The 16145-nt window shown below is 45.9% G+C and overlaps 1 protein-coding gene across 1 annotated transcript; it reads left to right on the forward strand.

Annotated features, from left to right (window-relative positions):
• Positions 1 to 1463: 1463 nt before the first annotated feature.
• LOC124690046 lies at positions 1464 to 4774 on the forward strand. Its single transcript, XM_047223489.1, has 8 exons — positions 1464 to 1891; positions 1945 to 2458; positions 2809 to 2830; positions 3206 to 3387; positions 3505 to 3840; positions 3912 to 4028; positions 4108 to 4321; positions 4437 to 4774. Exons 1-8 carry the CDS (start codon positions 1464 to 1466, stop codon positions 4772 to 4774), a joined length of 2151 nt encoding a protein of 716 aa, XP_047079445.1.
• Positions 4775 to 16145: the final 11371 nt, after the last annotated feature.

Here is a 16145-nt window from a genome sequence, read left to right on the forward strand (position 1 = left end):
GCCAACCCTCAATTCATATTCATTTTTGCAAATAACCCCCTGGTAAATCTAAAACGTCTGAAATTTAGCCTTAATGTGGGGATTCCAAAATCGCATCTTCCGCTCGTCCTCCCCGACGTCCTCCCCGCCGCCCGCCGTCGACGGGGGCGAGGAAGGAGCTCCCTGCCCTCCGCGCCCTTCAGCGTCCTTCGCGCCTTGAAGGTCCGCGTTCTCCATCTCCACTTGAAGGGCGCGCTCGAGCTCGAGCTCCACGCGCTGGAGCTCCACGGCGGACACGGGCTGGAGCTCGGTCGCGGCCACGCGCAGGAACTCCGTCACGGCCTTCACACCTAGAGCCAACTCCTCGGGCCCCGCTCCAACTCCGGCCTCCCTCCAACTCTGGCCCCGCTCCAACTCCGGCCGTGCTCGAGCTCGCCGCCGTCGCGCGTCCTCAGGCTTTCCCGAGGCGTCAACATCGTCATGCTGAAATTCAGATCTTCCACGAGCTATTTCCCCTCGCGCTGGGCATTTGTTTTGCCCGGCCATCGTGGTCCTCCGCTCGCCTCTGCCGGAGTGACCAAAAACCAGCGGCGCCGCCACTGAAGTGTCTCCTAGTCTGAGCACTTGTTTGATTTTCCCCTGCGCCGGTGTAGGTCGCTGTTGTTGCTGCTGCTCCACCCTGCTAAAGATTGCTAAAGATTCTGAGAATGAAGAAACTACAGACACTTGTACCTATTGCAGCATCAGGTACAGTATGAAGATACAGTATTCATGGTCTTTCTTACTCCTGTAGAAAAGTCACAGTATATTGAACTATTCCATAAAAATTGTTTGAACTATTTGCTCATCCGATGTTTCACCGTACATTGAACTATTTCATTAAAATAGTTTGAACTATTTGCTCATCTGATGCTTCAGAGTATATTGAACTACTCCAATGTTAGTACTGTTTGTGTGTTTACTGTTAGTATCTAGAGTAGCAATAAACTATTCCCTTCTTAAACGGTGCCCTTCTTCTATTGTTTAATGTTTTTGTGCTTACTTTGACGGGCAATAGCAAGAGAATGAGAATGTTGGAAGTACGAGAGAACAAGAGAAGTCTCAAAATTGATGAACTAATAGTTCTCTCCAATGTGTATGTTTCAATTTATTTCTACTTCTGCCTTGAACAATTATAGATGTGATTTGTAAAGGATGGTGGTGAAGTTAATTTTTTCTTATGAATACACAGCTATTTGTCGGAGGAAATTGCTGGAGGCACACTACATCAGATTGTTTCCAGGAGGAAGAAACTACCTCTTGACGCATTGGATGTGTGGAAATATAACCGGATGCGCAAAAATGATATCTTCTCTGAACCTTTGGTACACGGTAAGCAAGCAAGCTCAATTCAAATGGTGTATTATTGCATTCAAGAAATAAAGCATGGCATGCCCCAATCTCACTCTGTTACAGGCATGTGTACTGACCTACATGGTACCTACATGGCTGAATTCCCTCGGATGAGAGCACATGCTGAGATTGATGAAGCTCAAGATGGTGTCCATGATCAACCTGATGAAGAGATGCTAGAGCAGCTGAGAGGCATGCATGGTGTACTTGATCTCAACTTCAGTCCAGCACAACCGACAGGAATGCCTGGTGTACTTGATCTCAACTTGAGTCCAGCACAACCTAGAGGCATGCATGGTGTACTTGATCTCAACTCCAGCCCAACACAGATGAGAGGGTTGGATGGTGTACTTGATCTCAACTTAAATCCATCACAACAGAGAGTCTTGGATGATGTCCCCGATCGACGCGATGAAGAGATGCAAGAGCAGAAGAGAGTCTTGGATGATGTCCCCGATCGATGCGATGAAGAGATGCAAGAGCAGAAGACAGTCTTGGATGATGTTCTTAACTGCGCACAGTGAAGAATAAGAATAGCATTGGAAAAGTGATGTTCTTAACTGCGGTTGCCAGGCCAAGGTATGGTAAAGATGGCTTAGTCACATTTGATGGCAAGATTGGGACATGGGCGTTTATTAAGGAAACTCCAGCGGTTAAAAAGAGTAAAAACAGAGAAAAAGGGACAATAGAGATAAAACCTGTTAAAGTTACCCGAGATGTCATGAGGAACTATCTCTGTGAGCTAGTGATTCCAGCTATCCAGGACAAGTGGCCTGACGAGGATGAAGGAAGAACAATCTTTATCCAACAGGATAATGCCAAACCTCACGTCCTCCCTCATGATGAAGGTTTCCGACAGGCCGTAGCACAAACTGATTTGGACATTAAATTGCTGCAGCAACCTCCAAATAGCCCAGACCTGAATGTGCTCGATCTATGCTTCTTCAGGTCTCTGCAGTCCCTCACTGATACCAGTGCACCAAACAATATCAGGGAGTTGATACATGGCGTGGAGGAAGAATACAGGAACTACGAGGTCAACAAACTGTCTCGAAGCTTCATCACACTACAATCATGCATGATTGGGGTAATGAATCAAAGAGGAGGGATAGGACATGATATACTCCACATGAATAAAGACCAACTCGAGGCACAAGGAAATCTTGGAATCGCTCTAACTATCTCGGTGAACCTACTTGTAACAACCCGAGACCTCATACGAGCAGCGAGAGGTTGAAACTAAGAAGCACTCACCGCCCCTTCCTACCGAGCAAGCATCGCAGCTCCAAAGACAAGGGAAATAAGGAATTTTCCATTTCATTCAGGAAACCCTCTTTAGTGGTATGTAGCAGTTTGCTAAGGGAAATAAGGAATTTTCCATTTCATTCAGGAAACCTCATTTTGTTGTTGTTATATTGTAATACTCGCTTTGTGCAGGGTGCTGGTCTTCGGAATATGGGTAACACGTGCTTTCCAAATGCAAGTCTTCAATGCATCATTCATAATGTCCCACTTTTTAAGAAGCTTCGCTGCACTAAACACTCCACTCCATGCTCATGTATGTATTCTTTCAATTTATAGATTTTTGTTTGAAATCCTTCTTTCTTGCTTTGCTTTGCATAATTTGTTCTATTGTTACCATATAGATGATCATGATGGGTTCTGTTCCTTCTGTGCCCTTAAAGAACTTATGGAAGAATCGATTCAAAGGCCTGGGTTTGCTTTAGTTCCAGCAAGGTTCAAAGACAATTTAAGCAGTATCCTTTGGATTGATATTTATACCATGTCTCTTTAATTATGTATTTCCATTCAGTTCGTCGTGTTCCTTGACAAGATTTGCTAGAATTATCTTCACATTTTATACCAGGACAACAAGAGGATGCACATGAGTTCCTTCGTTGCTTGTTGGATAATTTGCATCATTGTACCCTTGATCCCAAATCAAAGGGGAAGCCCTCATCTTTTGATGAGGAAAGTATTGTCAAGCACGTGTTTGGAGGTCGACTAAAAAGCCAGGTATGTATGCTTTGTCATTGCTTATTTTTCATCTCAGCAGAATTCACATGCCGGAAAGTATTGTCAAGCACGTGTTTGGAGATCTTACAAATGCAACTCTTTTCATTTACTCCGTAGTTGACATGCCGTGAATGTGGTCACTGCTTCGAGACATTTGAGCCCTTCCTTGATCTCAGCTTGGAGATTGACCAGGTCGATGACCTTATTGTTGCGTTGGAATCTTTTACTAAGGTGGAGCAAATCGGTGATGTTGAGAACAAGCTAACATGTGAAAGATGTAATGTTGAAGTTTGTAAGGACAAGCGCCTTCTGCTTGCTAAAGCACCTGATGTTTTGACACTTCAACTGAAGCGCTTCACCACACTTGATAGTTCAGTTGAAAAGATTGACAAACATGTGGCATACCCATCAGAACTTGATTTGAAGCCGTTCCACAGTAATCCAGATACGGAGGTGAGTTTTTGTACTCTTCTCCGCTTACCATGAAGACATATTCTGATGTTTTGTTTGTACAACTGCACCAGGAGCTGAAATATGATCTTTATGGTGTCGTTGAACATTCTGGCTTACCGAACTTTGGCCATTATGTGTGCGCCATTCGTTCTTCACCAAGCAGTTGGCACTTGATGGATGACTCACATGTAGGTGTCACAAAGTCACTTGCTCTGCCTTCCATGACACATATATTTTCACCTTGTAATACTCATGCATTTGCTGCAGGTTAATTCCATTACGGAGACAAGTGCACTACGACATGAAGCATATGTTCTCTTCTATGTTAGGCAGGGTATGTTCCCGTGGTTCTCAAGTTTGATAGACGAAGCTACTAAGACAAGTCAACAAAGAACATCTGTCGAAGATGAAATCAACAACCCGGAGACACCCTCAACTCGGAGAACATCGGACCATGATGTGTTTGCCTTTGAGAAATTAGGTAAGGATTTATTTCCACAATGTAAAATCTGCTTGGCTTACTATCTGTTTAACAATGTATAATATGGAGTAGTATAGAATTATGTAAGGATTTATTTTTACATGTCTCATTACAGATGAGGAGGATACTCGCTTGATGCCTGTGACTGAACATCAAAGGAAGGTGAAGAAACCAAACACTAAATTTGCGTCAAAATCTGTGAAAGGCTCTTTCCTAGATCAGAGTGTATCAAGGTTAATGATGGACATGCCGTCGGCACGAAGGCAAGGTTTTCTGGACTGCATTATCACACAACGCCATGAGCATGAGTCCTACAGTGGCCCTCGAAGTGACCATGCAGTGGCCCAGGAAACAATATGCACTAGTCATGCATCTGGTGAACTCTCATGTTGCTTCTTACGTCTATCCGATGCACTGGATGTCATTGCTTCTCGACACAGAGGGATATGTTGAATGGTTCTGGAACTGTTCGTAACAATGTTCAGTTGTTCAGAAAATGTTACTGAAATATTATGAGTCAAAGACACAGATGGACATGAAGCATCACTTGTGAATTCTATTTACTCCTTGAATCATTTCATTTGTATTTTGGTTCGGTGAATTCTAACTTGGAGTATAATTTCATGTGAAACATCCTTGAAACGGTGAGGGAGACATTCAGTACTCCTGGCATGAAAGTACTTCTGTACACCATTGTGTACTTTAGAATTCAGTATGTACACCATTTGTGCACTATCTATATTCAGTCTGTAATTTAGCATTCAGTCTGTAGACCATTTCGGGTGAACTAGTCAGATAATTGCTGGTGTGTTTGGATTGTCATACTCCAAATATATGCAGCTCAATTATATATTGCCTGAGGCAATTGTCATCAGTTTGATCCTTTTGCGTGATGAAAAGAGCTTCTGTATGAAGCCAGATCTTCAGGTTAACTTGTTCGTTGTCATGAAGAACAGTGACATGAAGAATATTAATTTCATAAATAAGAAGAGAGTCTACAATCATAACACAAAATCACTTTTTATTAACAGATCATCAGCATCATGCCATTCTATGTCCAAATGCATCATGTCAGATCAATATTACTCCAGCGGCAACTTCTCAATCAGTATTCTGAATTCACCTTTACTGAATTCACCTTTTTGGTGTGCTTCTCAATCAAGGAGTACATGCTAACAGAAACAGGGAGAATGCTACAGTAACTGGTGTGCTTCACTTTGAGCAACGGGGAGCATGCTAATACTCCAGTTAACTGAATTCATCATGCCGTGAGTACAGAATCTGTGCAGGAGGTTTACAAAATCACTTTTTATTAACAGATAGCACAAAATGTCCCTAGCCATCATAAATTTTCCCAGCATCATAAATTTAAACTCAGTTTGCATCATCAGAATGTTGATTATGTTTGGATTATACAGGGTTACACAGCTGGAGTTCACCAGCACGTACAAAGAGGAAGTTGTTTCAGACTTTGAACTCCATCAAGAAGCGACATCAGCCTTTGACGAGAAATTTGCCTCCCCCATGGTGGTTCTCCACCTTGCAGCTTGGCTCCGCTTCTGGTGCACCAACACCGCCACCTCGGAGGACAAAATTTGGAACTTGGGTCCGGGAGGTCGTCCCCCATGGTGGCAAGGATCTGCCTTCAAATCGGGTTCGCGAGTTGTGGCGCACGGTTCCCCGTCATGGAGAAGACGACGGATCGGAGAGCTCGAGATCAATGACGGCGTAGACCTCCTCTTCGCTGTGCCGCCGGGGAAGCTACAGCCCTATTTCTCAGGTCGCCGGGGGAGGCGACGAAGGAGGCTGCGGGGATGCGGAAGGGAGCGCGGATGCGGGGGTTGCGGGAGGAGCGGCGGCGGCTTCCGGAGGGAGCGGGAATGCGGTGGCTGCCGGAGGGATGGAGCGGTGGTGGCTGCCGGCGGGATGGAGCGGCGCTGGCTGGCGGGATCGTGAGGAAGAGGATCGGGGAAGAGGATGGAGTGGACCGAGGGTTCGGTCGGAAAAACATGAAGGACGTTTCTGCAAAACTGCCAGTTTGGCGTTTAATTATGGACGGAGGGAGTACTTTTCTTAGCCCGAGGCTCGGAGAACCTGCAGATGCTAGATATAACAGCGTCTGCAGGGCCACTGCATTTGCTATGACTATGAGCTTTTTCTCAAGTGTTTTTTGGGCAGTAGAACCTTAAGTTGTAGAGTTTCTCCAAAGATGGAACTTGTATGATCAGTTTTCAGCACCTAAGCAGTGATACTATTGAATATTCATACGCCTTGGAGTGCTTTTCAAAGTTTATTCTGCCGTTCCGGGGCAGACTTTCGTGTTTACTTTCTGTTTCCCGTCTTTTAGACGAGTTGTTTAATCTGTTAGAGTATCCCCCGGGAGACCCTAAAACGTGACCGTAAGGGAGTGGATCGGATGTGGTGGTTAATAAATGGGACTTGATTTGCTGCCCGTAATGGTGCAAACGGATGGTGCACACAACCCATCCCGCAAATAATCGTATGCGGACGCACTCGACGGACTGAATTATTTATGTTGAATTAAGCGGCTAATCACAACGTCCACTTCCAAGCCCGCATGAGAACAACCAGCACACCGCGGACAGCCAGGTATCCAACACGGTGACACTACGCCCCCTCTGGACTCAACATAGTCCTCCCCCTCTGTCTCCTTAGTCCCCTCCGGACTCAACATAGTCCTTCCCAACAACATCAGACCGGTCGTTCCTCGAGCGACGTTGAGGTCGGGAAGGAGCAAGCCAGCAAAAGCATGTAGGGGAATTTCTTCGTTGCATTTTTTCTCCTTAACTCTTCCTCAAAATATTTTGGCTGAACCTGCTGATCTTGTCTTCTTCAGGCTTACGATCATGTCAAACAAGCATGGCCAATTAGCACATAGTATGCCGTTGTCAAACTAGCATAATCCTTCGGATGTGTGCACGCTATGCGGGCTTAGCTGGGCACCACTTAAGTGCAATCTGTTTTTGCAGGCTGTTGTGGCGTCCACTTATCTGTTGCAGCACATGTGTCACATATCCAGGCCCCCTATCTTGTTCCACTTGCACTCTTAGCTACCCGACAGCATTCAGGGCTACCAGTGGGGGTTGGGGTCTTTGGGAGACGTCGATCAGTCGCGCCCACTAAACCTTTATCCAAAGAGATTTGAGGCGTGCCAGACGTTGACCGTCCACAGATGTGCGCCCCAAAGATCTTTTTCGATGGCCCACCTCAAGGCGTCTGGCGCTCCGAGTCCATTCCCGCTACAGAGGGAACGCTATGGGCGCGCCGGACGCAACCAAAACCCGCGTCGCGAGTGGTGAGCTAAGCGGTACAGTTTTACCTTAATGGCGACGATGAGGCGCGACTAGTGATGCTCTTACATCCTCTATTTCCTAACGAGTTCAAATTAATGCTAAAAACGTGTGACGATATTGTTAACCTTGAGGTGATCATGTCGATTACTATTTAAAAAAATCTCAGGAGACATCACCTTATTTAGATAATCTCGTAAATTCTGTAGAAAATCTCTAGGGCTACATCCTCCGGCCTGTATTAAAAAAATCTCTAGGACTACTCTACTGATCTACTCTAGGACCACCGATCATCTTTTGCAGAAACAAGTCGAAAGTCAAGCAAGAGCAGCACATTCGGACGACCAGCAAGACGCATCCGGTGCACCCGATGAGCACGAAGATGGCACCTGGCACCAGAGCAATGGCAGCGCCGGCGACACCGGGTGGCTCTACTTTGTCGGGATTGTGAAGAACCCAGACCCCGGAGAGTATTAAGCACGTGCCAAAGCCTACCGTGATGAGGATACAGAAAGCAGCCAGGCAATGGTCGCCGCCGAAAGTATCACCGGAGTCCGGCACGACACCGCCGTCGTCCACCTGAGGGTCGACGCTGGGGTCCTCGAGATCCATCTGATCGACTTGCTTCGATCTCGTCTGGTTTCCGTTGTCGACTCAAAAGTCCAAAGTAGAATTGTGCTTATATGGGCGCTACGCGATTGGTGTCCAATTCATATTCCTATCCGAGCGGACCCTTTTACCGCACATACATATTTGGCTTCGTCCGTCCGATTGGTCAAGGAAAATCTGCTGGCAGGATTAACCATCCCGTTGTCGTAAGTATACACTAGACTAGAAATTCCACAAGCATTTTGGTTAGCTTTAAAGCTGCTTTATTTGATATTCTTAAGATCTATATTCACGACTACTGTGTTACCACAGTGGTTAAAAACATTTTGGATGGTTTTATTTGGCAGCTAGTTGTGGCATATGGTTCTGCATATGCAGAACACAAATTGGATTTCTTAGCTGAGTTGCATTTGGTGATGGAGCAATGTTTATTGAGAGCCATTCCAAAATCTGGCAGTGATCACACCCCTCTCCTTATTGAGTTTGGTGTCAAAAACCATCAAGTTGAAAAACTTTTCCGGTTTGAAAAATGGTGGTTATCCGAACCGGAGTTTGGGACCCTAGTGACCTTGTCACTCTGGAAGAAAATACTGCATTGGAGCAGCCTTTCTCTGAAGAGGAAATGAGATTGGCTATCTACGCTAATGGTGCCCCTGGTCCGGATGGGCTATCTTTTCTGTTCTATCAAACTTTTTGGGATGTTATCAAGCTGGATTTTATGGCTTTAGCTGCAACTTTTTGGTATGGATCTTTTGACGTGTTTCGTCTGAACTTTTCTAATGTAACTTTGATTCCAATGGAACCAGATGCAAGAGTGAAGAAAAAGTTTCGTCCTATAAGTTTGGGGAAATGTTCCATAAAAATATTTACAAAAATCGTTAAGAATCGCATTCGCATCTCTCCTGTAGCTGATAGGCTTATTTTGGCGAATCAATCAACGTTCATTAAAGGTCGTTTTATCCTTGAAAGTGTTGTTTCAGCCCATGAGGTCATCCACGAAGTTCATAGTTCTCTATCTCCGGGTCTAGTTTTGAAACTAGATTACGAGAAAGCTTATGATCGTGTTAATTGGGATTTCCTTAAGGAAATGTTAGTTTCTTGTGGTTTTGGCTCTTGTTTGATTGGGTGGATTTTCAATGCTCTTGTAAATGGATCTTATTGCATTCGCATTAATGACTGTAACAGCAAAAAATTCATTGCGGGTAAAGGCCTGAAGCAAGGGGATCCCCTCTCCCCCATCCTTTTCAATTTCATCTCGGATGCGTTCACTAAAACACTCTTTAAAGCTGTTTCAAAAAAATTGATTCGGGGTTTGTTGCCTCAGGTGGTGCCGGGTGGTATTGTCAGTCTCCAGTATGTTGGCGATACCATCTTGTTTCTGGAGCCTGCCATTCATATGTTCTCAAATGGATTTTGACTTGTTTTGAAAATATTTCGGGAATGAGGATCAATTATCACAAAAGCGACTTGATGACTTTGAATATGCCTGACTTTATTGCTAGAGAACTTGCCCAGTTGTTTTGCTGCAACCTTGGATCTTTTCCATTTAAATATCTGGAAGTTCCTTTACATTTTGCTAAGCTCAAAAAAGAAGATTTGCAACCAATTATTGCTCAAATGATTAAGAAAATTTCTGGATGGCGAGGTAAATTAATTTCCTATGAAGGAAAACTCATTTTAATTAGGGCTTGCCTTGCGAGTATTCCGACTTATCTGATGTTTGTGTTGAAGTTTCTGAAGTGGGCAATTAATGCCATCTATTCTCAAATGTCCCACTTCTTCTGGAGTGATCTTGATGATCATCAAAAGTACCATCTTACAATTTAGGGTTTGATCACAAGGAAAAAAAAAATTGGCGGGTTGGATGTTCCTAACTTAAGAGATATGAATCTCTGCTTGATCGGATCTTGGTTTAAAAGATTTTTCAACTCGGAAGATAAAATTTGGAAACAAATTGTTTCTTATAAATATCGTACCACCCCCAACTTATGCTGGATTGTTGACTATGGTTCGTCACCATTTTGGAAAAGTTTATGTTGGGCTGCACCTTCTGTTAGACACGAATTTAACTGGAGATTGGGTAATGGTAGTAAAATCCTTTTCTGGATGGATACTTGGATTTCTCACTGCTCTCTTGCCACCCTCTTCTGGGGATTTATTTTCCATCTGCAATGAACCAGGGGCTACAGTGAGTCAAGTTCTTGTAGACCATGAGCTTCGTTTGTCGTTCCATCGTTGATTTGATCCTCAGATGATGGGGAGATGGGATGAGCTTTGTAGCTTGTTATGTTCAATCTCTCTGTTGCCGGAGGAAGACTCCCCACATTGGGTTTTTGAAAACTCTGGAGTTTATTCAGTAAAATGTTTTTATCGCTTTGTTAATGATGGTGGTGTTAGAGTACCTCACCTTGCTGCCATTTGGCGAATCCAAATCCCGGGCCGGGTTCATGTCTTTTTGTGGTTGTTATGCCAAAACAAACTCTTAACTAGAGATAATTTATTCAAATCCCGGACCTTTCCTGTTTGTTCCGTTCCGAATCTGAAACAGGTTTACACCTATTTTTTGATTGTGTTGTTGCCGAACAAATTTGGAGGATGCTCCATGAAGTTTTTCCTACCATAGACATGGTGAACTTTAGCTCGCTACACAGCATCTGGCTCTCTAATGATCAGATATCTTGTATTATTACTGCTGCTTTCCTCTGTGCCTTATGGAAAACTCAAAATGACATGTATTTCCAGGGGGGAAAATGGCCAAGTCTCATTATGGTATGGGATCGTGCAACTTCAATGATGAAAAGCTGGACACCATTGATGAAGGAGCCGCGCTCTCGGTTGATGGACAGCAGCCTGCGTTTGCTGAACATCAAGAGGGGCGAATTACTGTGGATTGCTTGGCCATCCAGAAGTCTGATGCGGAGTGTCGACAATTCTTGATCGCCAACACCAACTGGTTCAGGCCTGAGTAGGTTGTGCCTTCCCCTGTAGCTGTTTCGACGTTTCTGCATCTTGTACTTTCAGCTTTTTGTAAAATTGCTGGAGAGTCTCTGACTGCTCCCGAATGCTATCTGGATACCCTGGCTTCATTTTCTTCTAAAAAAACTGAACACTGGAGTTCAGAGAATAGACGAGAAAATTCAGAGAAGGGGATGAGGTCCGAGCCAAAACGCAGCGGTAGATTAGGTCACGTCCGGATGGGCCGCTTCGGACAAAATCGCGGCCGAGCGCGCGGATTCATCCCAAAAAGGATGGCTGCGGCATACAGGATGATCCAAACCCGGCCCAAATTTGGGCCTCATTTGCGTGGCCACGACCGCCGAGCGCTGGCCGCTCGCGTCCTCCCCTGTCCTTCCCTAGCCCGTGTGTCATAGGAATAAAACACAATTTTTCACTAAAATTAAATATGTTACATTTTCTTAGTACTACGTACTACTAGCCTAGCTACCCAGGCCTCGCCACCGACTCGCCGCCGCGACCGTGGATTTCACTCAACGTCGGTGACCTCTACGCGTGAGGATTCCACTCCAGCTTACCAGCTGGGTGGCCCGGCGGTGGTGTTCCTCCGCGGTCACCCTCCTCCTGTCCGTCCTTGCAGCTTGGGCGTGGGCACGCTCGGCCTCTTGCGGCGTCACGGTCCGCTTCCCGCACAACTCGAGCTCGCGCGCGGCGGCGCGTTCCATAACGTCCCGTGCCTCGAGGCGAACGTGGTCGGCGTCCCGGGCATCCTTGTTCCCCTGCAGGCAAAGCTGCCACTCTTGCTGGCCTAGGTCCGCCTCCACAGCCTCCTCGTGGGCGCGCCGGTCGGGCGAGCTCATCTGGTGGAGGCGGCGGGCAGCCTCCTGAGCGATGACCTCGTTCTTCCGCCCGATGAGGTCGTCTAAACGGCGGCGACCGGCCCAGACGGAGGCCTCGTGCTCCTTGGTCTCGTGCGTGAGCTCGGCGAGACGTGCCTCGATGGCAGCGTTGAGCTTCACCATCTCGCGGTGGTGGATGGCCTCCTCCTCGTCGGCTTCCGCGACGGCATCCGCCTCTTCCTCAGCGGCGCACTAGTAGGAAAATGGCTATAGGGGCACGACTAATGGCAGCAGGCACTGACGAGCGCACGTGACTGCTAGCAGTGGCCCAAAATGGCGCACGCGACTAGTGATCTGGTAATGGCAGCGTGCCCACCGAGGCGGCACACGACTAGTACGTGGGGACCACCTATCCAGAAGACAAAAAAATACCATAAGCGGGTGAACCTGGCGACACACGACAGATACGTTGTTAGTAGCCGCGCACCAAGTACGGGCATGCGACTGATGTTTGTGAGTGCGCGCACCTAACAAACGTATTACCGTCTACTTTTTGTGAGTGCGCACGATATCGTCAATGGCTACACTGTATAAGATGATAAGCATAGTATAAAGGCACCAACTTTGATGCTATATATATGTATGTATCCTTCACACACTCCCAGAACACAAATTTTCGTGAGAACACAAATTTTCGTGAAGATTTTCGTCTATTGACCGTGGGAAGCTTCTATGGCAGAGCTTCTCGAAGATGTCTTATGATTATAGCTATTTAGCTAGCGCTTATAAGACATCTTCAAGAAGCTCGCCTTAGGATTAGATCACACACACAACATGCAGGGAGATTAACGGAATTTAGGGGCAGGATTATTAGCAGCGTGTGGCAGGCACGTCATGCGGCTAGTAATAACCGCAACGCGCCGACGCGCATGCGGCTAATAATAACCGCAGCGCACGCTGCTCGCCCGCGGCTAGTAAGTCGGCTATTTATAACGCGCCTGCCCCCGGCCCTCTAATTTCCTCCTCATTCTGTCCCCGATCAGATCGAGCCAACCCTAACCGCCCGACCGGGACGTCGCTGACCGACCGCCCGTGCCCACGTCGTCGCCGACCCCGCGTTCGCTCCATCTTCCCCGTCGATCGCCCGCGCCCGCGTTCGATCGGTATATGTGCTGTTATGTAGATTAATTTTTTGTACATTTGATTTGTTTGGTACTATGTAGATTTAATTTGTTGAATATTTGATTTGTTCGGTACTACGTAGATTCAATTTGTTGTATATTTGATTTGTTTGCTACTACATGTAGATTTTGTATGATATATTTGTAATGGCCTTTGGCAGTGATCATGGGATGGTGTCAGCGAGCTTAGTCATATGCACAACTACAAATCTTGTGCATCGTACTTGACTCGCTGACCCCATCCCTGTGGTTTTCTGGGTCCAATATATATATGAGGCCTTATTTGAAATTAATTTTTGTGTTCAATAGATTAGTATTTCTATAGTATGCTATAATTGTTAACATAACACAACGTTATATATGCAGCAAATGACTACTTATTTGCACCGGTGCACAAACTGTGGACAATATAGGTGCAAGAATAAAAAGTTTTACATTCTTTTAAAGGAGGATTATAAAACTATGTCGGTATGTTTTAGTATAATTAGTTAGTTTGTTCATATATGTAGTTGCATTGACTTGTATATTAAATCTAATTATTGTTTCTTCCATAATTATATTTAGGGTATCCTATGTAGCGTAAGGCGTGACTTCACGGAGCATATACATAGAAACATTAACCATTTGGGAACAATTGAAGTTATCATCCATCATAACACACTGCTCATACCAGACAAGATCTTTGTTGTTGAAGTCACCAATGAGGTGAATCGAACATATTTCCACGGGCGTAGTTGGAAGGAGATGATAGAACGCAACGGGATGAAGCCAGGAACTAAGTTATATTTCTACTTGGATGGCGTATACAGGGACACCTTCTTCCACTACAAACAGTGGAACGACGCCTCCTCATCTGATAATGAGTTCCACGACCCAAGGGATTTCGACGGGGTCGTTGTTCATTATCCACCCGTGAAGCCGGAGCCGGAGGAGTGATTTGGTTACTTGGCTATTGTGCTTATTGTATATAATGACTTGGTCACTAGCTTGGTAGGCTTTAGCTAGTGTAATGAATTGGATCCATATATTATGCTCAATGCATGTAATGACTTGATCACTTGCGACGACTCTGTAGTGTTATTAATGATTTGATCGCTTACATATATTATATTTGTGTATCTGCTGCTGATTCCTAATGATTATATATGTCTGCAACTTGTTGTGTAAATTAGGGGATAGACCAGAAGCAGCATGCATTGATGCAGATGCGGAATACTAGTCGTGTGCTTTCCGCCCGCTGCCAGTAAACTTAGTGGCAGCGATCGCAGAGCCCACGCGACGGGTACTGGAAGTACTAGCCGCGTGCCGGCCGCGCACACGACTAGTACCTAATACCACTGGCGAGTTACCAGTCGCGGGCCACTACCTGCGGCTGGTATCCCAAATTGGCACGCGACAAGTAGGCTTTTCCCTACTAGCCAGTGGTATTAGGTACTGGTCGCGTGTGCAGGGCCGTCCAGGGAAGATGAGCCACGTGGCGGCTTTTTAGATCGCCGCGTTGGGCGCAGCATGCGACCCAAACGGACACGTGGACGCGGGGCGCTGTCCGCGTGTCCCGCGCGGCCAGCCGCAGAACACCAAGCACCAGCTCGCCGGGGGCGGATGGTTTTATAAAGACGACCTTTGATAGAACCTTAAATTGTATAGTTTCTTTAAGATGGAACTTTTTTTTTGTAGAGTTTCTTTAGAACGGAACTTGTATGATCATTTTTCTGACACCTAAGCAGTGATACGTACCATTGAACATTAATGCGTCTTTGAATGCTTGTCAAAGTTCATTCTGTCGTTCGACTTTCATGTTTACTTTATGTCTCCCGTGTTTTCTGTTCGAGCTGTTTCATCCATTAATCCTTAATTATTTTCCTGCCAGAGTTCAAATTAGTGATAAAAACGTGCGATGATATTGCCAAGCGTGTGATGATATTGTCACTATTGAGGCGATCATGTATATTTTAAGGATTGCATTAGTAAAAAATCTTGTAAAAAATATCATGAGGCATATTACCTTTTGTAGAAAATCTCAAGACTAGACAATCTCCAGCCTGTAGAAAAACACCTCTAGGCGGACTACTCTACCTCCTGATCTACTCTAGGACTACCCATCACCTTTTGTAGAAACAAGTCGAAAGTCAAGCAGGAGCAGCACATCCGGACGAGCAGCAAGACACATCCTATGGACGCGATGGCCACGAACACGGCACCTTCCAGCACGATTAGGACGCCGCCGGTGTGGCCCTTTGGCACTATTTCGTCTGGATGGTGAAGAGCCCAGCGACCCCAGAATACTAACCAGATGCCAAGGCCTGTTGTGAAGAGGAAAAAGAAAACAAGCATGCCGTGGCCGACGCCGAAAGTATCACCGGAGTCCGGCACGGCACCGCCGTCGTCCGCCTGAGGGTCGACGTTCGGGTCCTCGAGATCCATCTCTGATTGACGGCTTGCTTCTCGTCCGGTTTCCGTTGACGTCGACTCAACTAGCTTCCTCTTGGGGATAGTATATGTGCCCTACTTGGGATCGGTGTCCAATCCATATGCTTCTATCGCACCAGTCCATTTGCCGCACGACGCATGCTGCTTCGTCCGTCGGATGATTGGTCAAGGGAAATCTGCTGGCAGGATTAGGACTCCCGTCGTTATGAACGTCCTGTGTGCAAGAACAGTCTGTTCATTAACCGTTTTCTTGTGGCCCACCCTCCCAATACGGTTTTTGTTTGTTGTGTTTGCTTCTAGAGTTCAGTACAACTGAAATTTGCTCTTGTTAAGATCGGTCTGTATTATATACGTGTACCTATGTTATTGTTGGTCAGATAAATATATGAGGCTATGCCCCACGCAATCATAAATCAAAACTTGGTGTCATAGCCTTCCTACTCCCGCCATCTCCACCTCTCCAAACCCTAACCCATAACCGCACCGCGGCCAGGTCCTT

This window comes from Lolium rigidum, chromosome 2 (genome assembly GCF_022539505.1).
Source record: "Lolium rigidum isolate FL_2022 chromosome 2, APGP_CSIRO_Lrig_0.1, whole genome shotgun sequence".
NCBI classification, from domain to species: Eukaryota; Viridiplantae; Streptophyta; class Magnoliopsida; order Poales; family Poaceae; genus Lolium; species Lolium rigidum.